Below are 25,418 nucleotides of genomic sequence, written 5' to 3'. Positions count from 1 at the left end.
AGGATTTCAATTGATTTCGTTATTGAATTTCTCGCTAAAACTTTTGCATTTGGCAATAAACATTTCGGGGAGCAGCAGGTGTTTTAACGTAAATATATAAACAATTACGTATATTAGGTTATTCGATGATGAGTGTAATACGAACTACACAAAGATTATTCGTTTTGCATCGTATTAAAAAAATAAGTAAGTTAAAATATTTTAATAAATAGTATATTCAAAACACACCTTATGTGAATAATTGCATGAATTATATAGTAATTTAAATTGTATTTTTTTTACTTATTTTCTCGTAATGCATGTTAATTATAAGATGTAATTTTTTTTTGAAAAGATGTGTCCCGCCGAGTTTGTTGCCGGTCCCATATTGGGATACCCTCCTCCAATTGAGGGGGGACTTAAATCTTCTAGGGGCAGAGGTGTAGGGTTGGAGCCGGTCTACCTAGCTTTATTTGACGTTCATAAGCGCATTGTAATTATGCCTACTTGAATAAACTATCTAATATCTTTATCTTATCTTATCTAAACACATTTCTACAAGCGTTTCAAGCAAATATTTTTCTTAAATGGATTGGATTCGTTTCATGGAAACAAGCCGCCATCCTTGGGGCGGTTTGTGTAAAAAAGAGTCTACGATTATCCATAGGGCTTGAATTCGCGTCAAGTTTAGCCTTGAATAGTAACTGACATAGTTACTTTGCAATTATAATATTATAGTAGACATGTGCTATACATATAGTGTAAAGAAATAAATAATGAAATATAATTAAAACAAGCAGATATATAGGATGTCTAAATAGCTCTCTACTTCAAAACAATTACGATGTATTTAATTAAAAAGGTACGGTAGAATTGCTGACCAGTTTTGTAATATCTATAAATTTGAATCCATATTAAGGATGCAGCTCACGTTTTGCCGTATTTAATTTCAACGGGAGAAAGAATAGCTCAATTTGAATCTTATATCTCGGAGTTAAGCGAGATTGTAATCCGGACAAAGGAAAGAAAAGTCCTTATTTAAAGCGAAGCGGAAAACTTTATAAGGCTTAAGGGCGGCTGAACGCTTCCCGGCATTGAGATATAAGATATCTTAAGTACAAATGAGATACGCAGGCTATCTTTGGCGTAGAGGCTAAGTCTACTAAAGCTGGACGACGCTATATATTAATTTATATTTATATAAATATATAAATTTTTCTAGACTTCATAGCAAATGAAGGGTATATGGAAGGTAAAAGAGGTAAAGGACCTAGAACAACATTGAGTAAAAATATATCGATTGGACCGGTACCAAGGACGCCGCCACTCTTTCTAGAACGGCAAAGAGTAGAGAAAACTTTCGCATGATGATCGCCGACATCCGATAGGATATGGCACTATAAGAAGAAGATGCATTAAGTCTGCCATTTATATGTTTTGTGCAATAACATTCAAAATAATACATATTACCTAGGTACCTACCTTTAGATACGGTTATGGAAGCACAAATATGTATGCGATCTCCCTTTTGTGGGATTTTTTGAGCGTCTTATTGTCATTCTGAAGTGACACGAGTTAAATATTTACGACAAAGTTGATACACTTTGTCTGAGTTAAACAGGAGATGGAGGGAAGAGCCGCCATTGTTGCCGTTGACTTTCACAAAGGCTGCAAATGACCAAGGCCACTATAACGAAGTACTTTTTAAAGTAACAATATTTTCAAAACCGTGGGAGTTTTTCTATTGTACTCGTATTGTTTAGGAACATAATTTACATGAAATGTACGGTTTGTATACCTAGTTAATACTCTTATTTATACGATATTAACAAAATCGCCAAAAAAATCTTATAGTTTACTGAGCAGTATAACTAAACTTATCCGATGAATTTGGATCGGATTCGTCCAAATGGAACTAAATAGTCATATTCGTAAATAAACAATCGGCTAATTAATAATATTTTTGAGTATTTTAAGAGCATTCACATCGCCCGATCTGATATCGGATGTCGGATGAAAATAAAACAGATATATTTATTTTAAAACAATATACATAAAAATTAAATTAACACCAACATTAATATGATCAAATTTTTAATTAGGATATCCACAACGCAGGCTTCGTCAGGTGGCCACAAATGCAAATCCGCAACATGCTTCGTCCCAACCAAACCAATGATGATATCCGCAACAGGCTTCGTCATTTTTAAACAATAATGCAAAGTTAAACAAAACAATTGTCACGAATCGTATAAAATGTATGACAATAAAATGTATGACATATATGTCATTTAATAAGTACCTAGTTATTACTAAAAACGGTATAGATAATGCACAAAAGGCGGACCTGATGCCATATGGCACTCTCCTGCAGCTGTTTCTCATAGGCGCCTGCCGACATCCGATATCGGAAAGGTGTTTCCGATAATTTCAGCCATGTCGGAGCCTCCCGTCAGCTGTCGGACCGATAATATTTGGTTGTGTGCATACGCAGGCAGCCTGCGGCTGTCGGGAATTATAGACCTCGTTTACCCCCCTCGTTGCACAACGTATTATTGTCATTCGTTTTCGTTTGATAGTACGTACATACATTACGTAGGTACTGAAAGTGACACTTAAAAGTGTTAGCATGATTATAAATGGTATCACATAATGCCATTAACCTGCTTATAATTTTCAGGAATTGTGCCGACCCCACATAACGTGGGATAAGGGCAGGAGGAAGAATTTTCAGGATTGAAAAAATAACATTAAACATAAATTTTATCGCTATTTAGCGTTATACGATTTAATCTGTGTTAAGCTTACACAATATCAAATTGTTGCCAACTTACAAAAACGAAGTAAAAGTTTTCGTACGAAGACGTGCAAGATAAACTTCTCTAAAAACGCTATGAATATCCCTGAAGTGTACCCCAACCTGTTAAATTCGCACCTGTGTTGGAATGTTTGTCGTTGTGCGCAGGTCCCGCCTCTCGCCGGCCAGTAGCTTTGCCGCCCGCCGCGAGCCGCCCGTACCGCCCTGCCCTGCGCAATACACGAACGAGAACAAACACCGTTATTTGTCACTACTATTACGACTTTCCGACTTCTGAGGCGCGAAATTTGGATTCAAGTTTATACGACTTTCGTGTACTTTAAATGTGCAGTGCAATCGAATACTTAACTTAAAAATAACTTGATCCTAAAATAACATTGAACCCGAAAAGGAAAAGTTGTAGCCGCTTCACCCTATGCTAAGCTAGATTTCGTGTTTGTGATTTGTGGGTAGTTCGAGATTTCAAAAGTCAAGATGTGGTGGATCCTGCGTCGTGCAAGGCTGACGGGCGCCGCTCTCTTCAGCCAGTCCTCCAGCACCACCAACAACAATAACACCAATAAAACAGGTAATATTAACTGGTCGGCTAATTTCGACATACTATACAGTAGTTTGTAAAGTAAAGGTTTTCGGCGAGCGTCGGTAAAGCGCCAATCGCGACGCCGATACGGCTGTTTGAATTGAAACGAATATCTAAAAGCGACGCCTACTGTTTTACATTTAACACTCTTGACGATTATGTGACGGAGCTCCGTCTTTATCTGCAAGCCTGACAGAATAAGAAGATATCGGTCGATTTCAAGCTGACTATTACTACTTATAGGCACTTATCCCAAGCGGTTGGTAATGAAGTTGAGTGGTGAATTTCTAGTAGGTACCTTCTATCTGAGTTTTGGGACTAAAACAATATTTTATGTGTTAATTTTTAATTTACCTATTTAAGAAACAATGGGCAATATACAATCATACCTATATAGGGTGGGTCATAATAACGTGAGATTAGAGCAGCAGTTAACATTGCATTGATAACCATTTAGGTACCTATGTAAAATAAGCAACTCTCATCATTACTATTTTAACAGCATATACGTACCTACTTTTTTTGGACTATCAAAACGCTGAAAAGTGATCTCCTCTGGGTCAATTGTTAGGAAGGTCAGATTAAACAATTAATCTTTACAGTACATATGGTGCTTCTTTATCGCACTAGTGCAGTAATTAGCACTTTACGTGCGTATGTCGAAAATTACAAAGGGCCATAAGTATGTACTGTAAAGCGTTGTAAGATACACGTGCGAATTTCCTACTTTTCGCACTTGTATTGTAATGTACTAATACATATTAATATGCGTACAGTAATTTTCCGTTTTATTTTTTGCTCTTTGTATAAGTATGTATATTTTGAAATTAAGAAGGCAAATTTTATAACCTTTCATCTCATTACGTGTTTGTGTAGCAGATTTGCATTGTTAAAATTTACAAAGCGAAACGTTTAATAATGACGGGGAGGAATTTTAATTAAAATACAAATTTTATAATATTAGGTAAGTAGATTTTAACAATCTTTTGTGAAAGAATTTAGTCTATAGGCAGATTATTCAAAAGTCGTCTCCTTCACGATTCTCGTAGGCAACTCTTCTAAATACCTACCTACAACTGGTATGGATTTGTTCCTTGTTGTCTCCAGAATACGAATTGACCGGTTTTAGTTTATTGTCCCCCGACAAGTCGAAAAAAAGCGGCCAAGTGCGAGTCGGACTCGCCCATGAAGGGTTCCGTATTTAGGCGATTTATGACGTATAAAAAAAAACCTACTTACTAGATCTCGTTCAAACCAATTTTCGGTGGAAGTTTACATGGTAATGTACATCATATATTTTTTTTAGTTTTATCATTCTCTTATTTTAGAAGTTACGGGGGGGGGACACACATTTTACCACTTTGGAAGTGTCTCTCGCGCAAACTATTCAGTTTAGAAAAAAATGATATTAGAAACCTCAATATCATTTTTGAAGACCTATCCATAGATAACCCACACGTATGGGTTTGATGAAAAAAAAAATTTTGAGTTTCAGTTCGAAGTATGGGGAACCCCAAAAATTTATTGTTTTTTTTCTATTTTTGTGTGAAAATCTTAATGCGGTTCACAGAATACATCTACTTACCAAGTTTCAACAGTATAGTTCTTATAGTTTCGGAGAAAAGTGGCTGTGACATACGGACGGACAGACAGACGGACAGACGGACAGACGGACAGACAGACAGACAGACAGACAGACAGACATGACGAATCTATAAGGGTTCCGTTTTTTGCCATTTGGCTACGGAACCCTAAAAAAGAGGGGAATTATGGCGGCCGATTGATATTTGTTCACATCTTGAGTCCTATATGGGACCGATTGGTTCGCGATAGACGTTATTTGAAACTAAATTAAACGTACTATAATTGTTTTTAACAACCGTAGTCATAACTGTAGTCGTTTATAAAATAGGTATATAAGGTATATAAGTATGATATTTTACCGTGCATGGATAGCATAAGTACTGATGATACACGCTGCCTTTTACGTGTCACGTTATAAGTACCGTAAAATGCGGTGAGTAGGGTTCGCAGGGAGAGTTGGGTTATGAATGGGGAGAGAAGGGATGAAAGGGGGGTGAGATGGAATTTTAAGGCTACTGCTACAAAATTTAAAATGGAGCTATAGTAATACTCATAATAAAAAAAATCGATCCAACAATCTTCCAAAATCACCTTTGTATGGAAACCCAACTCACCCCAAATACGAGGGACTACGGGGTGAGGTGGGATTTCCTGTTTATCGGCAAGGTTATGAAATGGAACTACCCAAAATAAAATAAAAACTAAAATACAAACATCCGGAACACTTATTATATAGGTAGGTACACCATTCATTTTGCATATGTAAAAATAAAATGTTATCGAGGTTTGAATGTCAGTTTTGCACTTACTCACCCCATTTTACGGTATACACGTTTATGCAAGCTGTCTGAATATTGTCTAGTGGGTATATTAATTATTCCTTCACTATCTTCTAATGCCCGATGAACCATCTGTAAGCTCGTAACTTATAAGCGTATTCCGGTATAACGTGATTGATGAATGTGTTAAGTGATTACTCTATCACTTCTTGTAAGAATTTACCAATGTGCTTGAATTTAGCGTGGGCTCGTTTTTACCGCTATTAATATTAGTTACCTACGTAATGCAGCAGAAATGTGAACATCCGGGCCATAATGATGGTTAAGAATTCATTGTTTAGGTTAAATAAAAGGTTATTTTGGAAACATTATTTTGTAAGGTTTATCGAGACGAAGGAAAAGTACAAAGACTGTTTTGTGCGTCTGATTTTCACTTTACGAGCAGCCTATGCCTATATCAGGTATTGTTATAGAATGTGGCGCACTCAATATGCATATTCCAGTCATATTCAATTAGAATTATGATTTTAGTGCTGTTTGCGGGCGTTAAATGAATGAATCGAATTAGAGTTATACCAAGCGAAGTTGGCAGCGATTTCGATAGCCCAGACTGTGCAAGTATTATTTAGACATCATAATTTCATAGTAGTTTGACGTTTAAAATAACACATGTAATAACAGATGTATGTATGTAGATCAAAATGCGATTGTTGTGACAATTCAACTGGTATTGCCTCTATGTTTCGCCTTTATTTTAATTTTATTTGATTTTTTAAATTTCATTACCACTGTTGTCAACTAATTTAATTTCAATTTCAGTTTGCTCCTGAATTGCGCTTGGCAGGTACCTACTCCTATTTTCTCTTTTTCGCACAGTCACGTGCGATATTTTATTTGCAAGCGAGTAAATAGCATCTGTTTCTGAAATGGTTTACCTTTCTGGTTGCTTATTTTACTCTGTTTAATACGTTACTAGCATCCGCCAAGTATCTAAGTAACGGAACAGTTTTATATGATATTTATTTAATCTCATATTTAGCATTCAAGGAATTGATTATGTATCAGGCACAGACTGCGACTTACGTCATTATTATTTTTAAACTATTTATTTAAACTGTTTAAAGAGGCCTTTAAAGATTGTAATTTTTATATGGCATATTTTTATTGATATGTGGAATAAAGGGTATTGAAATATACATGGGGTCCCGTGGCAGATTTCAAAATTTAATTAAAAGAAACTAAAACATATAATAAAACAAACTACTTATTAATTTTTTTATAAACAGAAACTATAAGAACTATACTGTTGAAACTTGGTAAGTAGATGTATTCTGGGAAACGCATTAAGATTTTCACACAAAAATAGAAAGAAACAATAAATTTTGGGGGTTCCCCATACTTAGAACTGAAACTCAAAAATTTTTTTTTTCATCAAACCCATACGTGTGGGGTATCTATGGATAGGTCTTCAAAAATGATATTGAGGTTTCTAATATCACTTTTTTCTAAACTGAATAATTTGCGCGAGAGACACTTCCAAAGTGGTAAAATGGGTCCCCCCTCCCCCCTGTAACTTCTAAAATAAGAGAATGATAAAACTAAAAAAAATATATGATGTACATTACCATGCAGGCTTCCATCGAAAATTGGTTTGAACGAGCTCTAGTAAGTAGGTTTTTTTTGGGGGTTCCCCATACTTAGAACTGAACCTCAAACATCAAACATTTTTTTTTTCATCAAAACCATACGTGTGGGATATCTATGGATAGGTCTTCAAAAATGATATTGAGGTTTCTAATATATATTTTTTTAAACTGAATAGTTTGCGCGAGAGACACTTCCAAAGTGGTAAAATGTGTCCCCCCCCCTGTAACTTCTAAAATAAGAGAATGATAAAGGTAAAAAAAATACATGATGTACATTACCATGCAAACTTCCACCGAAAATTGGTTTGAACGAGATCTAGTAAGGATCTTTTCCGAATGGATTATGCTAAGGAATAAACCAATCTATGAGGGTCATTTAAAACAATACATAATGGATAGTTAACAATAATTTAAAACAAAGGTAGGAGTTCTCTTATGCGGACTAGGATTCAATGAGAAATTAGTCTTTATAGCCTATAGCAGTATAGACTCTAAACGTATCCTAAAATTATGCATCTAAATATTAACCCACTTTTACTACATTAAATCTACATTCTCATTACTATATACTCGTTAACTAGACATTACTTAATAATTAATTCGTTGCCTATTTGTATTGAATACACATACTGACAATTAACTGATTCAATTCGACTTTCATCTAAAAAAAATGACTTACCTATTACTTACTTTTATATTATACACATCGATTTAAGATTAGATCCTAAACATGTAATATTGCTATGCCCTCACAGGGTCCATGTGGAACTACCCAGACAATGTAATATCTATAAAATACCATGGTTAAAATAAATAAATATAATATGATATGATAAAATGTTGCACGCACAGGTTTGAAAATGCTCTACAACGGCTAGACAACGGCGTAGTGCACAACAAACACAGAGTATGTATTAGGAAGAAAATTGATTGTAGCATCTTGGCTATTTAAAAAATCACCATTTCTCATAGTACCTACAACCAGTGGCGTGCACTTCATAAAGGCAAAAAGGCACTGCCTACCCTACTATAATTCCGATATCTATCCTTTTAAACTACTTTAATTTATACTTGATCGTATCTGTAATCTATAAAACATTCTAAAAAATTAATAAGCGCTCCATCTACCGGTGTCCGTTGTCGTCATCTATAATTCTACGCAACGAAGTTTACACCACGCGGGCCACGCGGCACTAGCGCCGCTGCGCGCCTGCCGCCTTCCACGGCAAAGACAGAAAACATTTCGGCCTAAACCTTTCTATGTGTGCATGTCCGTGAGTCGTAGTTACGCGGTAACAGTGTAGTGAACCTTCCTATAAATACGAGCACACAATGATACAAGTAATGCACACATTTAGACGCTGATAGGCAGCGCCTATCGTTCGAATCCTTAACGATGAAGGCCGAAGGTTTCCGAATAGTTCCGATGCAATGCATGATTACGTGACTATTTTAAAAAGTAGCATTTGTTATTGTAACTTAGTATAAAGACGAGACTACTTTTTTATTCGTTTAGTTTACTTATTTATTTACATTTTTTTTATTTTGTTTTGGTGAGATAACGATAACAGTTACCGGCAATTCGGCAATTAGAATAATTGTGATTAGTGAAAATATGGATATTTTAAATTTTGAACGTTGTACGGTGTGTGTGTGTGTGTGTACCGACTATTAAAAATTATGCATACTCAAAGCTTTCTTTTAGCAAAAAAAAGTGATTGAAAAGGGCCGGTGAACATCGGAATTGCAGTTAACACAAACCAGTGGTAAAGTAAAATCAATCAGTTTTCGTATATTTGCCGTGGTTAATTACATACTTAATTACGTACGTCATTATTAACCGACTTGACAAGGATGTGAAACCATCACGGATTTTTGTTGGTAAGCTAGTAAGACTGTTAGTAGCTCTTATTTTAAGGGTTCCGTACCCAAAGGGTAAAAACGGGACCCTATTACTAAGACTCCGCTGTCCGTCCGTCCATCTGTCTGTCACCAGGCTTTATCTCATGAACCGTGATAGCTAGGCAGTTGAAATTTTCACAGATGATCTATTTCTGTTGCCGCTATAACAACAAATACTAAAAACAGAATATAATAAATATTTAAGTGGTGTTCACATACAACAAACGTGATTTTATTGCAGTTTTTTGCGTAATGGTACGGAACGCTTCGTGCGCGAGTCCAACTCGCACTTGGCCGGTTTTTTTTTGCCTACCCAGTCTCAAATCTCTGTGCACGCCAGTGCCTACAACTAAGTATTTTATATGATATTACAATATACGTTATTTCGGTGTTATTCAACTTGGCTTCGTCAGTTGAAATGATTCACAAAACACCCGCTTTTAACGTTTTAACATTCTGTTTAATCCCCGAATCGTGTGTCCATTTCCCCTGTAGCTCTTATACCGGAAAACTCGCGTTTGCAGTTTCCGTTTATATTGCAGCTTAGGGGGAAGTAATGTCCACTGTATGCTTGTAGCTTTAGTTGTTAATTAATTTGGTATATATGGTTACGCGTACTACGTTCTTTATAGCTAAAAAGAAGTTGTCATACTCGGAGTAGGTATTGTAAATTGTGGAAAATTTAATTAAAACAGAATTTAATTAAACTACTCGTTTATTGGTAATTAAATGTTATCACTCTACAATTTAAATTGAGACGGATAAAGGAGTAAGGATTGCTCGGTGGTTCTTTATACAGTAGTATTTTTACCAGACTATAAATATTTTAGTAACTAAGAACTTCCACCTACACCTTTGAACCTGCATATACCTAAGTCATACATTATTAACCATTCAAACATATTCTCAAATTATAACCATTATTATCATGACCCGTTGTAGTGGGTAGGCGGTAGGCATATAGTATTTTAACTATACATAGTATAACCCCGACGTAGTTTCGGCTGTATTTATACTTTCGGTTTCGGATACAGAAAAAATAAATGTGCAGTGTGCACAATAGTTACTCTGTATGTGACTAAAACGTTTTTTTAATCACAAAGCATTTTTATGAAGTTTTATTGAAACTTCTTTGTTAGAAACTGAAATAGATGTCATATTACTAAAGAAAAAGTGACCAAGTCTTCTATTCACCAATCGAATCGGCGGCCGCTTCAACTTATGCATTTAACGCCATTACCCCGAGGAATTATTTAAAAACATAAATTAAAATATTTAATAAAACAATTCGATTTGTCCCCTTGTCATTTGTTAAATTGTTATATATATACTAGCAAAAAGCAGAGCTTTGTCCTTGGGCTCGCGGAGTTTTTCTACCTAAACGTACCGGACCGTGACTTTGATCCAGTCCGAGGCTTGTTCCATGTTCGATCGAGTGGGTAGGTACGTAATAAGTTCGTTAAGGGTGCAGCTATAAGTGAGAGCAAGAAAGAAATATACCTACTAATTGGACCCCGGTCGCTGTCCGGTACGCGTGTCTGTTACAACTTTTACTTTGTCCATTAAAAACGTGTCCAGACGACGAAATCAAATTGCCAATATCATCCACACGTAATATACAATTTTCTAACCGCTTATTAGATCCTACACAGCCGCCCAGTACTTTTTGTAAGGAAGCCAACTGGCTTTCCTACATAATGTTGGGGTCAGCGAGCCAATGTCCTTGAATTTATTTATGCGTCCATACCACACAATTGAGCGTAAAACTATCCCGTCTGGACACCTACTGGCGGTAATCACACTCCGCACATAAACTAACGTATAATTTGCTCTCTTAAGTGCTCATCAACACGAGTGAGATGACCAAAACAGCGTGTGCCTATGCTGCACCAAACCTGAGTTCTACTAGGTACAGCCAGGGTTTAGCATCAGCTCATCAGCTCTGGGTACTTACTGCTCTTCCAAATGCCCATCAAGACGTGTCGGATGATTAAAACAGCGTGTGCCTATGTTGCACCAAACCTGAGTTCCACTAGGTACTGCCAGGGTCCAGAATCCGCTCTATCTTGAGTACTGCTCTCCCAAGTGCTCATCAAGACGTGTTAAATGACTAAAACAGCGTGTGCCTATGCTGCACCAAACCTGAGTTCTACTAGGTACAGCCAGGGTTTAGCATCAGCTCATCAGCTCTGGGTACTTACTGCTCTCCCAAATGCCCATCAAGACGTGTCGAATGATTAAAACAGCGTGTGCCTATGTTGTACCAAACCTGACTTCCACTAGGTACTGCCAGGGTTCATAATCCGCTCTATCTTGGGTACTGCTCTCCCAAGTGCTCATCAAGGCGTGTCGAATTACTAAAACAGCGTGTGCCTATGTTGCACCAAACCTGTGTTCCACTAGGTACAGCCAGGGTTCAGAATCCGCTCTATCTTGGGTACTGCTCTCCCAAGTGCTCATCAAGACGTGTTAAATGACTAAAACAGCGTGTGCCTATGTTGCACCAAACCTGAGCTCCACTAGGTACAGCCAGGGTTCAGCATCAGCTCTATCGTACTGCTCTTCCAAGTGCTCATCAAGGCGTGTCGAATTACTAAAACAGCGTGTGCCTATGTTGCACCAAACCTGAGTTCCACTAGGTACTGCCAGGGTTCTGGGTCAATTTGTTGAACTGCACGCCGACGTTGCAATTGGCGTGCAGTCGGCGTGCAGTTTTCATACAAGTTGCAGTCGGGTTGTAGTCCGTCTGTATCGGCCCTAAATCACTGAAGTTTGTTAATACAAACTTCAGTGATTTAGGGCCGATTCAGACGTCCTAATATGCTTATCTTTATTTATAATTTTGGCAGTTCCAAGCTATAGTAACACTAAGGGCGCGAGTACACGGTGCCGCCTCCGCGCCGACACCGCATTGCCGCCGCACGGGCTCGTGTACACGGTACCGCCTCCGCACCGCCGCCGCGAAGGTGCGGCGGCAGCGCGGCGGCGGTGCGGCGGCGGAACCGTGTACAGGCGCCCTAAAACTGTTTCTCGAACTGAAAATACCTGATTTAAGTTTGCTAACACAACATGACTGATCAGTTCATCGGCGTCACAGAACAGAACATACGAGTAAATTGACCTCCGCAGTGAATATACAGCAAGAGTGAATGTTCCAGTATTCAGAGAAACTTAAAAATTGCTAAATTGGGAATCAAATCGAGCGAAGCGAGTTGGATCAGAATTTTAACCCTTTTTGTGTATTCATCGTTGTTAGCACGAATTCATAATTTTTCTAACAGATGGCGCTAGTAGTAATACAAAGTGTTATTCCTTTATTTAATTTTTTTAGGTTTATAAAATGATATTTTTATGTTTGATAACACATCTAGACATAAATTTAAATTACTATGTTAAATTTCAAACCTATAAGTGCGATAGTTTTTCCGTAAAGTGTACCACAAGAATACATAGTTTGTCGAATAGTGATAGGGCTCGCTTCGCTCGCCCTAATAAATATTTAATTTATAATAAATAATTAATTGTGACACAGGGCAATTTGACCACCATCGTCTACATCCGTCTCCACCGTCTCCATCCGTCATCGTCTACCATCGTATACATATAGGTATTGTGTGCCGATTGATTGATGCATGAGGTAATTCCGGATAAATAATACATATTATATTTATTTTTTTTCAGATCAAGTTATACAGCATAACAGTATAAATACCAAACCACTGCTAACTTACACAGAATATTATAAGAAAAAGAAAACAGTATACAATTAATCACAAATTACACAATATTAACATACGATAATGTACCATTTTAAACTGTAGAAGGACGTGCATCCATCTTCTCACAAAACCTCAAACATTCATCACGCACAACCACCTGTCTGCCTGCAAACAAATCACACTGAGAGGCTGATGCAAGGAGCGCATTCAAAAGGAGCAAAGAACGAACCAGAGGGGAATTCCTACGTGCTACAGTACGCGAAGCCGGGACTGCCAGGAGACAACGGTCACGAGGTCTGAATTCGATTCTGGTCCGCGAGAGAACGTACAGACGTACTAGTTGCCCCGCCAGCTCAGTACAGTCCGACTCCCCGCGCAGGATACTGCAAGCAGTAGTGAGAAGTCCAAAATTACGTCTTACCTCCAGAGATATGAAACCCAGTATTCCTAGCAAAAATTTGGTTGGCTATAGGAACGGATAGTACCCATACATTTTTTTATAGAGGAGCCGTAAGAATACCTTTTGCACTCTCTCCAGAAGCAAGACATAAGATGCCTCATAAGGATTCCAAACAACGGAGGCGGACTCGAGTTTGCTTCTTACTAGGGCACTGTACAGGAGCTTTATAGTACCAGGGTCATGAAAATCCCTAGAATTCCTGACTACAAACCCTAACCTCTTGTAGTAGTCACGCGCCAATGACAACATGTGGTCATGAAAGTTGAGGTGGGAGTTAAGGATAACGCCTAGATCCCGAGTGAAATTAGCACGGGATATAGTCTCCGAATCCAGGATATACTCGTAGAAAAGTGGATTGCGAGCTCTACTAAACGTCATGACCGCACACTTTGTTGTATTAAAAGTCAACCTATTTTTGATACTCCACCGGTGAACTCTGTCTACGTCTTCTTGGAGAGATAAACAGTCTGATTTGTCCTGGATACCGTAAATAATTTTGAGGTCATCGGCATACAGCAAGCATCTAGCAGATCTAAGAACAGATGGTAAGTCATCGATCATGATTCCAAACAGCAATGGCCCCAGAATGGAACCCTGGCTGACACTATATTTATATCTATTAAGTATATATTTATAATCGTTAAATAACTAGCACGAAACCTAGTATAAGAAAAAAACAGGATAGAAACTTATATTTTTAAAGCTATAACGGTGAAATGTGTGTCATGTTATAACCCATTGGATTGGTTGCGGGTTTTCTGTATTCAGCTATGCTGCCCCTATTCTTTCATGGTTGTCGAGCACGGCGCGAGGCGGCTTGGTACGAACTTCGTGTCCAAATAAGTTTCTACTCGTTCTTTATGTATTGGTTAACTTATTTCGATTTGTTGTTGCTGCTACTATAGGAACGTATTTCCACTACCTACTGTCGGTAAAAGTTTTCTGTGTTGTGGATAATGCATATATGTAGGTATCGCAAGACTTGTATAAAATATCCGTTACTTTGTCCTCCTCGTAAGTTATATAGGCGGGGGAAGAAAAAATTTTGCTTGCATTAATTCGTACAGTCTCGAAAGCTTTTTCTAATCAATATTTAGGGTTTACAGATGCCCACGATACGATTATCTCGAGTACCGTAATTGAGCTCTTCATGAAATTAATGACCCTAGGGTCAATATCTAGAACACTATACAGACTAAGTCATACAGTCGGGATAATGTATCAATTATATGTCTTAAGTTAGTTCATGATTAATAACAAAGAAATCCCGAGAGTTTCCTGTGAGCTGTGTACAGTAAGCTCAATCTATAGTTATTTTTTAAATAATCGATATAAATGTAACTTAAAAATTCCTACACAATTCGAAAATTTGATGATTAGGTCATAATATTAATCTCAATTGATATGGAAATTTGCACCACTCGGATACCGTGAGATCTATTTATTATGATTTTTTATTTTTTATTTTATGCTTAAAAAATATGTTTATTCATCCTACACTCGAAAATTTTATATTTCTACAATTATCTGTTTATTTAACACGTGTTATCAAAAAAATATTGGAATAATAACAAGTGCTTTGCGAGAAATCAAAATAAATAACAAATAACTTGAGACCAATACTTTTAAAATTGCTACGCTTAAAATAGCTACGTTCAAAAAGCCTAATGACAATACTTTGAAAGTCAATATCAAAAAAAAAAAGTCACCTTTCTCACTTGTTTGACCCTGACATATCCCATCCATACAAGTGTCAAGAGTGACGTTCCTTCAAAAACGTCACTTTTGTCACTTGTTTGACACTGCCATAGCCCATCCATACATGTCAAAAGTGACGTTTCTTCAAAAACGTCACTTTTGTCACTTGTTTGACACTGACATAGCCCATCCATACAAGTGTCGAGAGTGACGTTTCTAAAAAACGTCACTTTTGTGACTTGTTTGACACTGCCATAGCCCATCCATACATGTCAAAAGTGACGTTTCTTCAAAAACGTCACTTTTGTCACTTGTTTGACACTGACATAGCCCATCCATACAAGTGTCAAGAGTAACGTTTCTAAAAAAAAACGTCACTTTAGTCACTTGTTTGACACTGACATATCCCATCCATACAAGTGTCAATAGTGACGTTTGTAAAAAACGTCACTTTTGTCACTTGTTTGACACCGACAATCCCATCCATACAAGTGTATTAGTGACGTTTCTTAAAAAAATTTCAGCTTTCTCACTTGTTTGACCCTGACATATCCCATCCATACAAGTGTCAAGAGTGACGTTTCTTCAAAAACGTCACTTTTGTCACTTGTTTGACACTAACATAGCCCATCCATACATGTCAAAAGTGACGTTTCTTTAAAAAAAAGTCACTTTTGTCACTTTTTTGACACTGACATATCCCATCCATACAAGTGTCAAGAGTGACGTTTCTTAAAAAAAAGTCACATTTTCACTTGTTTGACCCTGACATATCCAATCCATACATGTCAATAGTGACGTTTCATAAAAAACGTCACTCTTGTCACTTGTTTGACACTGACATAGCCCATCCATATGTCAAAAGTGACGTTTCTTTAAAAAAAGTCACTTTTGTCACTGACATATCCCATCCATACAAGTGCCAAGAGTGACGTTCCTACAAAAACGTCACTTTTGTCACTTGTTTGACACTGACATAGCCCATCCATACAAGTGTCAAGAGTAACGTTTCTAAAAAAAAACGTCACTTTAGTCACTTGTTTGACACTGACATATCCCATCCATACAAGTGTCAATAGTGACGTTTCATAAAAAACGTCACTTTTGTCACTTGTTTGACACCGACAATCCCATCCATACAAGTGTCAATAGTGACGTTTCATAAAAAACGTCACTTTTGTCACTTGTTTGACACCGACAATCCCATCCATACAAGTGTATTAGTGACGTTTCTTAAAAAACTTTCAGCTTTCTCACTTGTTTGACCCTGACATATCCCATCCATACAAGTGTCAAGAGTGACGTTTCTTAAAAAAACGTCACATTTGCACTTGTTTGACCCTGACATATCCCATCCATACAAGTGTCAAGAGTGACGTTTCTTCAAAAACGTCACTTTTGTCACTTGTTTGACACTGACATAGCCCATCCATACATGTCAAAAGTAACGTTTTTGAAGAAACGTCACTTTAGTTACTTATTTGACACTGACATATCCCATCCGTACAAGTGTCAAAAGTGACGTTTTTGTTTGAAGAAACGTCACTTTTGATAGTTCATGAACGACCAAAAATCGTGATATTAAATAAAATTATCAGTTTCGTACGGTAGTTCCCACGCTAGCCCAGTGCGGATTGGGGACTTCACATACACCTTTGAATGTCTTCGCGGTACACTAGACTTTTTAAACTTAGGTTAGCTAAACGTGGGACACATGTCGTTAGAAATTTCGCAATTTATACATTTTAAACTTAGGTCAGTTGAGATACGTCAAATGTTAGTTATAGAAACGATATGGATCGGATATATCAGTGTCAACAAGTGTCAAAAGTGACGATTCTTAAAAAAAACGTCACTTTTGCCACTTGTTTGACACTGACATAGCCCATCCATACATGTCAAAAGTGACGTTTCTTTAAATAGAAAAGTCACTTTTGTCACTTGTGTGACACTGACTTATCCCATCCATACATGTCAAAAGTGACGTTTCTTTAAAAAAAAGTCACTTTTGTCACTTGTTTGACACCGACATATCCCATCCATACAAGTGTCAAAAGTGACGTTTCTTAAAAACAAACGTCACTTTTCTCACTTGTTTGACCCTGACATATCCCATCCATACAAGTGTCAAGAGTGACGTTTCTTCAAAAACGTCACTTTTGTCACTTGTTTGACACTGACATAGCCCATCCATACATGTCAAAAGTGACGTTTCTTTAAATAAAAAAGTCACTTTTGTCACTTGTTTGACACTGACATATCCCATCCATACATGTCAAAAGTGACGTTTCTTTAAAAAAAAGTCACTTTTGTCACTTGTTTGACACCGACATATCCCATTCATACAAGTGTCAAAAGTGACGTTTCTTAAAAACAAACGTCACTTTTCTCACTTGTTTGACACTGACATATCCCATCCATACAAGTGTCAAGAGTGACGTTTCTTCAAAAACGCCACTTTTGTCACTTGTTTGACACTGACATAGCCCATCCATACTTGTCAAAAGTGACGTTTCTTTAAAAAAAGTCACTTTTGTCACTTGTTTGACACTGACATATCCCATCCATACAAGTGTCAAGAGTGACGTTTCTTAAAAACACGTCACCTTTCTCACTTGTTTGACCCTGACATATCCCATCCATACAAGTGTCAAGTGACGTTTCTAAAAAAAACGTCACTTTAGTCACTTGTTTGACACTGACATATCCCATCCATACAAGTGTCAAAAGTGACGTTTTTATTTGAAGAAACGTCACTTTTGACAGTTCATGAACGACCAAAAATCGTGATGTTAAATACAATTATCAGTTTCGTACGGTAGTCCCCACGCTAGCCCAATGCGGTTGGGGACTTCACATACACCTTTGTATTTCTTCGCGGTACGGTAGACTTTTTAAACTTAGGTAAGCTAAACGTGGGACACATGTCGTTACAAGTTTCGCAATTTATACATTTTAAACTTAGGTCAACTGGACGTAGGAAAAAAGGTCGTTAGTATTTTCGTGTGACAAAAGTGACGTTTTTTATGAAACGCCACTATTGACACTTGTATGGATGGGATATATCAGTGTCAACAAGTGTCAAAAGTGACGATTCTTAAAAAAAAACGTCACTTTTGTCACTTGTTTGACACTGACATAGCCCATCCATACATGTCAAAAGTGACGTTTCTTTAAATAAAAAAGTCACTTTTGTCACTTGTTTGACACTGACATATCCCATCCTTACATGTCAAAAGTGACGTTTCTTTAAAAAAAGTCACTTTTGTCACTTGTTTGACACCGACATATCCCATCCATACAAGTGACGTTTCTTAAAAACAAACGTCACTTTTCTTACTTGTTTGACCCTGACATATCCCATCCATACAAGTGTCAAGAGTGACGTTTCTTCAAAAACGTCACTTTTGTCACTTGTTTGACACTGACATAGCCCATCCATACATGTCAAAAGTGACGTTTCTTTAAATAAAAAAGTCACTTTTGTCACTTGTTTGACACTGACATATCCCATCCATACAAGTGTCAAAAGTGACGTTTCTTAAAAACAAACGTCACTTTTCTCACTTGTTTGACCCTGACATATCCCATCCATACAAGTGTCAAGAGTGACGTTTCTTCAAAAACGTCACTTTTGTCACTTGTTTGACACTGACATAGCCCATCCATACATGTCAAAAGTGACGTTTCTTTAAATAAAAAAGTCACTTTTGTCACTTGTTTGACACTGACATATCCCATCCATACATGTCAAAAGTGACGTTTCTTTAAAAAAAAGTCACTTTTGTCACTTGTTTGACACCGACATATCCCATCCATACAAGTGTCAAAAGTGACGTTTCTTAAAAACAAACGTCACTTTTCTCACTTGTTTGACACTGACATATCCCATCCATACAAGTGTCAAGAGTGACGTTTCTTCAAAAACGCCACTTTTGTCACTTGTTTGACACTGACATAGCCTATCCATACTTGTCAAAAGTGACGTTTCTTTAAAAAAAGTCACTTTTGTCACTTGTTTGACACTGACATATCCCATCCATACAAGTGTCAAGAGTGACGTTTCTTAAAAACACGTCACCTTTCTCACTTGTTTGACCCTGACATATCCCATCCATACAAGTGTCAAGTGACGTTTCTAAAAAAAAACGTCACTTTAGTCACTTGTTTGACACTGACATATCCCATCCATACAAGTGTCAAAAGTGACGTTTTTATTTGAAGAAACGTCACTTTTGACAGTTCATGAAGGACCAAAAATCGTGATGTTAAATAAAATTATCAGTTTCGTACGGCAGTCCCCACGCTAGCCCAATGCGGATTAGGGACTTCACATACACCTTTGAATTTCTTCGCGGTACGGTAGACTTTTTAAACTTAGGTCAGCTAAACGTGGGACACATGTCGTTACAAGTTTCGCAATTTATACATTTTAAACTTAGGTCAACTGGACGTAGGAAAAAAGGTCGTTAGTATTTTCGTGCACTAGCAGACATTTAATTGCTGGTGACTGTACGCGTACGCTCGTATAAAACGCTACTCTGTAACCGCCCTAAGATACCTTCATCCTATCCAATCCGTTGCTTTGCGGCCGTGCGGCCTTGAGGTATCGCCATCGCTTCCCCTCCCGCCCCGCGCCGATCATTTAAATAATTTAACAATAGCCATTTTTACAATTGTGACAAAAGCTCATTGTATTAATAGGAGATTCTTTGACGTTGTGATAACATTAATTACAGGCTGTATGGTGCATTAAAAAAATATACTGTAGAATTAATGCGCGTGGGGTAAAATACGTTATAATTGTTTAAAAAATAGTAAAAATAAAATCCCCTGGTTTTTTATTTTATTAGATTGAGTAGAATAATTGGCGTAACAATATAGTGGAAAATCACCAAGTGTTTAATTAATGTTGTATTGTAATTATTTATTTCAAACATTTTTATTGCTCGTGACGTATGCACCACTAAAAAAGTGGTGCATATTTTACTTACAGTGTAAAATATTTAGTTATGCCTTTTGAACAAAAAATCGCTACTGTAGAATTTTATGTTTACATCTTTTTAAAAACTAAATTTTTAAAAATTTTTTTTCCAAAAATCTCAATATATTTTTTAGAGATTACTTTACACATACATTCACAAAATAGTGTTCTATTATATTCCAAACACAAATATACTGTAGGATATAATGTGATGCTCTCGAACAATTTAAAGTTTAGTAACCGGCCTAATAGCCTTTCCTCGGTTGTTATCTTCGGCGTCTACTCCAAAACCAGGACATTTTACCAATATTTTACAAAATATGTATATTTTTTCTTCAGAAAATAGTTATTGTAGATTTGTCCAAAATTATTAAATAAACCTATTAACAATATATTCGATAACAAACCATATAAATACGTTTGTGGCTGTATGGCAGGTAGATTACCGCGAGACGTGACTAGAATATTACGGAGTAGGTACACGTGACTAACTTTCATACATTTGATCAACTAGTCGCCAATACAGGTGTATAATATGAAGGGTCCACGGAAAGAACATGTCTATCATCATAAAATTGGCAACGTTCACCTTTTAGTAACTTCATCAAAAACGGCCCGGTCCGACTCTACTTAATACTTTAAACGTTTTTTATTTTATTAACGTAATGGACCCTATAATGGACGTGGAACCGGTAATGGGACATAAAACCACAAATCCTCTAAAATAAGTATGTAAAAGTAGTTTATAAACACTGGCAATATTTTACCATAAATAAGAGTCATAGAGCTGTTTAAGTTTGACTTTTTATTAATTTCGGTTAATTTTTAAGAAATTGGCGCCAACCCAAAAGTTGTCGTGTCACTGGAAAAAATAACCAGTAAGAATTCTTAACAACTTCGCTAAGAGAGGTGAGTTCATATATTAAGTTGTAATTAATTATTACTTGGTGTAAACTAGAATGTGTTTTGTTAATTGCATTTACCATGAGATAAGGTATACAACACATTATGTTGTGACTCTAGAGATGTATAAAAAATAGTAGTATTTTGCCCAATCCCATTATAGGAGCTGTAAAACTGCATACCTCCTATGATGGGATAATTTACATAATGATGCTTGCCATGGCGTAATTTCATGTTTAAACAATACAGAAGTATAATGTAGTTACTCGTACGAACTATGTCAGGAGGTCTTCTCGGACTTCGGATAAATTAATATCGTTTTTACAAAATTTTATTTAACTTGCCCTGTTAGTTTGTATACAGGGTGGATTTTCTTTTTGGGTCAGTGAGGGCAGCTACCAGATCCCGTGCTGCTACGAGAAAACGGTCTTAGAAGACCTTCCCTCGATTTCAAATTAATGAAGATTGGCTTTTACAGATTTTGGAAAAAACATACAGGGTGCGAGGAAAAGGTAATTTTTGACAAACTTTTTTTTTGATGCCAATCGATCCCATTCCTATTGAGGATCAAAAGCTTGTATGGAACAAAAAAAAAATTCCGGCTAGAAAAGCCACAAATCGAGGAAAACTTTTCCCATACAATTTGTATGAAAATCAAAACTTTTATTTTTCACATGCTATTTTTCTATGACAATTGATTCCATTCTTATCTAGTATCAATAGTTTCTTTGGGGTCAACTTACGATAATGTACTAAAAAGCCACAAATTAATAAAAACTTTTTCCATTGACCCCAAAAAAACTATTGATACTGGATAGGAATGGAATCGATTGGCATACAAAAATAGCATGTGAAAAATATAAGTTTTCATTTTCATACAAATTGTATGGGAAATGTTTTCCTCGATTTGTGGCTTTTCTAGCCGGAATTTTTTTTTGTTCCATACAAGCTTTTGATCCTCAATAGGAATGGGATCGATTGGCATCAAAAAAAAAGTTTGTCAAAAATTACCTTTTCCTCGCACCCTGTATGTTTTTTCCAAAATCTGTAAAAGCCAATCTTCATTAATTTGAAATCGAGGGAAGGTCTTCTAAGACCGTTTTCTCGTAGCAGCACGGGATCTGGTAGCTGCCCTCACTGACCCAAAAAGAAAATCCATCCTGTATTAGTTAGTGTGGTTCAAATCTTGGAAATGGCATTTGAGCCACTTTCGTATTTCCGATTGAGTTGAAATTTTGGATACGTATGCAAATCGGATGACAATGCAATCGGGTGACAAAAATGACTAATAACTAGCCCATTATAGGGGGCCCATTACTGGATCCACGTCCATTACCGGGGTTCCATTACTGGAGCTTTGGTGTCCATGACTGGAGAAAAAAACCATACTTTTAATTTATTAATTATGTGGAAACTAACTGCAGTATCTTTGATACAACACGCCTGAAACATGAAAGAAGGATAGGATATTCATCTTTTAACAAGCTAAGCGGTAGAACTTTTACATGTATCAGGGAAATATCACAAATACTCAAAATTTCCTCTTAAATGTCCCATGACTGGTGCCGTTACTATATATTACTTAAAAGACTTGCCAATAGTATAGGAGATATTTTATGTCTTTATGCGATTGATTACCTAAGTATAAAACAAACAATTTAGGAAAATTACCATTTCTACTAATAATTTAAACGTAAATGTGTACTTGAGTATAATGAAGTACGTAAAGAATGATGAGTAAGTCCATAAAGCATGCCATTTCATTAAATCTCGGTGTAGAATAGTGTAGATAATGAATAGGTACCTATTTTCTTTGAAATGAATTATTTGAATATATAAATCAATGTACATTAAGCACATTCAGATTGGCGTTTTGTGAGTGGAGCCAATTTAAGTAATTCAAGGCTTAAGCCCGAACAAATAAAGTTATACCTAAGTACATCCCTAGGTAACAATAAAACTTGAGACAGGAAGTAATTGTATGTAATTGGAAATCTTATAATTTCATATTTCTTAACTTTCAACATTTATTCCACGAAACTGAAATAGGTACTTAGATATCAAAATTGATCTACATAAGATAAGATAATATTTATTCATTTAAAACTTATGCTAATTTGATTGATACAATGGTAACTATCCAATTTATGCTTAAATACTAGTACATTCATAGATTCAACTTAAAATAAGTAAAGGTCATGTCAAATGTGTATTTTCTGTCGCTTGTCGATAACAATACATATATATACAGTCAGTATCAAAAGTAGCGGAAAAGACGAAAAAATACACGAATCTTATGTTTTAGCTAAACAAAAAGATATATGTCTCTATATACATATAGAACTATTAGAAATGGAAATATATCTCTATTTGGAAAAGTATTGTAGAGTGGCAGATTCTTAATGTTGACTGTACAGGTACAGTCGGCCAAAAATGTAGTCTACCACCCTACGGTTGAGGTTCGTTTGAACGTCATGAGACAACAAGGTCGATTTACGTTAAACGTCAACGTTAAAAGTCAACCTTAGTAGAGATCGTTAGATCTCGCAGAAACATTTGTCAAAACTGGTAGACCACTTTCTTGGCCCACTGTACATGCCACTGTTTGACGTACGTAAACAGTATGTCAACTAGGGCTCGCGGTCGTGTCCGTGATTCGTGAACCCGTAGCCGTGCGCCCGGTTTCGTGAATCACGGCAACGGTTTTCTGGTCCGTTCCGCACGTGACATTCGGCTACGTGAAATTAGGGTACGTGAATCCGTGTAGATCCGTGAAGGCGTGATCACGGCTTCACGTATCTTAAGAACACGCCGGTTCGGTCCGCCCGCGACGTTGAGTGAAATACGATGCGGTCTCTAAGAGCTACGAATAAAAATGTATCGTGAGTTTTTTATTCATAGCTCTAATTCCGTTTCATTACTTTTGAATTAAAATTTATTTCCAATAGTACGGTCTTTTAAATATTAATCAGTAATAAATAACGAAACATCAACAAAAACAACTTTAAATTCACGGCTAAATTAAAACTTGAAGACCAACTGTGATGTCAGGAGTAACTAATGACAATGAATGTGAGTTCAAAATTCTAAACTGCCCCCTCCAGATTAAATAAAAAAAATACCACGAATTTGTAAAACAAAACATCGCGGTCACTTCTTTCAACTTCACAAACCAAAGGTAAAGCCCACAGCTACTTATGTATATTGTTTGTTTCATTTTAATAAGTCGCTCGCAAATCTTATTATCTTTGTCTGCACGTGCAACTGCACTTCTTATCTACAAAAAAAACCCGGTAGGTTGGCTTAGCTTGTTAGTCATACAATAAAACACTCTAACAATAATATGTCATTATTACCTTCAATCTAGAAATAAACAGTACTCTTTAATGTGCCGAAAGTTCGAAACTGATAAGAACCCAACTAGCAAAAAAGTCTCAGATTGCGCACTTTATAAGAGTAGTGAGCTTATAGCGCTCTTATTTTTGTTTTGAACATATCATCGCTCTTATATTAGTCTTAGACAAGCTAATACGCACTTTAGTAAGTTTAGTCTTATTACCTAGTCTTATATATGTATATAAGAGCATTTTATAATACCATTATAAGCCTGTCGCTCTTACAATAACATTTACTAAGTCTCATTGAACTTGAGAGTACCTGGTTTTATATCCACATTCTCTAAGTTCATTTGATCTTATATTAGACTTTCTAAATGCTATTATAAGAATGTAAGACTAATATCAACATGGCATAATACTATTATGAGCCTCTCGCTCTTACAATAACATTTACTAAGTCTCAGTGAACTTGAGAATACCTGGTCTTATATCCACATTCTCTAAGTTCATTTGATCTTATATTAGACTTTCTAAATGCTATTATAAGAATGTAAGACTAATATCAACATGGCATAATACTATTACGAGCCTCTCGCTCTTACAATAACATTTACTCAGTCTCATTGAACTTAAGAGTAGGTCTGGTCTTATATCCACATTCTCAAAGTTCATTTGATCTTATATTAGACTTTCTAAATGCTATTATAAGAATGTAACACTAATATCAACATGGTATAATACTATTATGAGCCTCTCGCTCTTACAATAACATTTACTAAGTCTCATTGAACTTGAGAGTAACTGGTCTTATATCCACATTCTCTAAGCTAGTTCATTTGATCTTATATTAGACTTTCTAAATGATATTATAAGAATGTAAGAGTAATATCAGCATGGCATAATACTATTATGAGCCTCTCGCTCTTACAATAACATTTACTAAGTCTCATTGAACTTGAGAGTACCTGGTCTTATATCCACATTCTCTAAGTTCATTTGATCTTATATTAGACTTTCTAAATGATATT

General features: G+C 36.4%; 1 protein-coding gene across 1 annotated transcript in view; it reads left to right on the top strand.

The window, feature by feature from the left end:
- Positions 1-3,099: 3,099 nt before the first annotated feature.
- The window catches only part of LOC134659795 (uncharacterized), a 176,929-nt gene continuing 154,610 nt past the window's right edge, over positions 3,100-25,418 (top strand). Inside the window, exon 1 of the mRNA XM_063515503.1 lies at positions 3,100-3,365. Coding sequence (XP_063371573.1) covers positions 3,272-3,365 — 94 coding nt within the window. The 5' untranslated portion in view covers positions 3,100-3,271. The remainder of the gene's footprint in view (positions 3,366-25,418) is intronic.

This window comes from Cydia amplana, chromosome 2, assembly GCF_948474715.1.
Source record: "Cydia amplana chromosome 2, ilCydAmpl1.1, whole genome shotgun sequence".
NCBI classification, from domain to species: domain Eukaryota; kingdom Metazoa; phylum Arthropoda; class Insecta; order Lepidoptera; family Tortricidae; genus Cydia; species Cydia amplana.
Note: the sequence above shows the minus strand (reverse complement) of the source record. Positions and strands in the feature narration are given on the sequence as shown.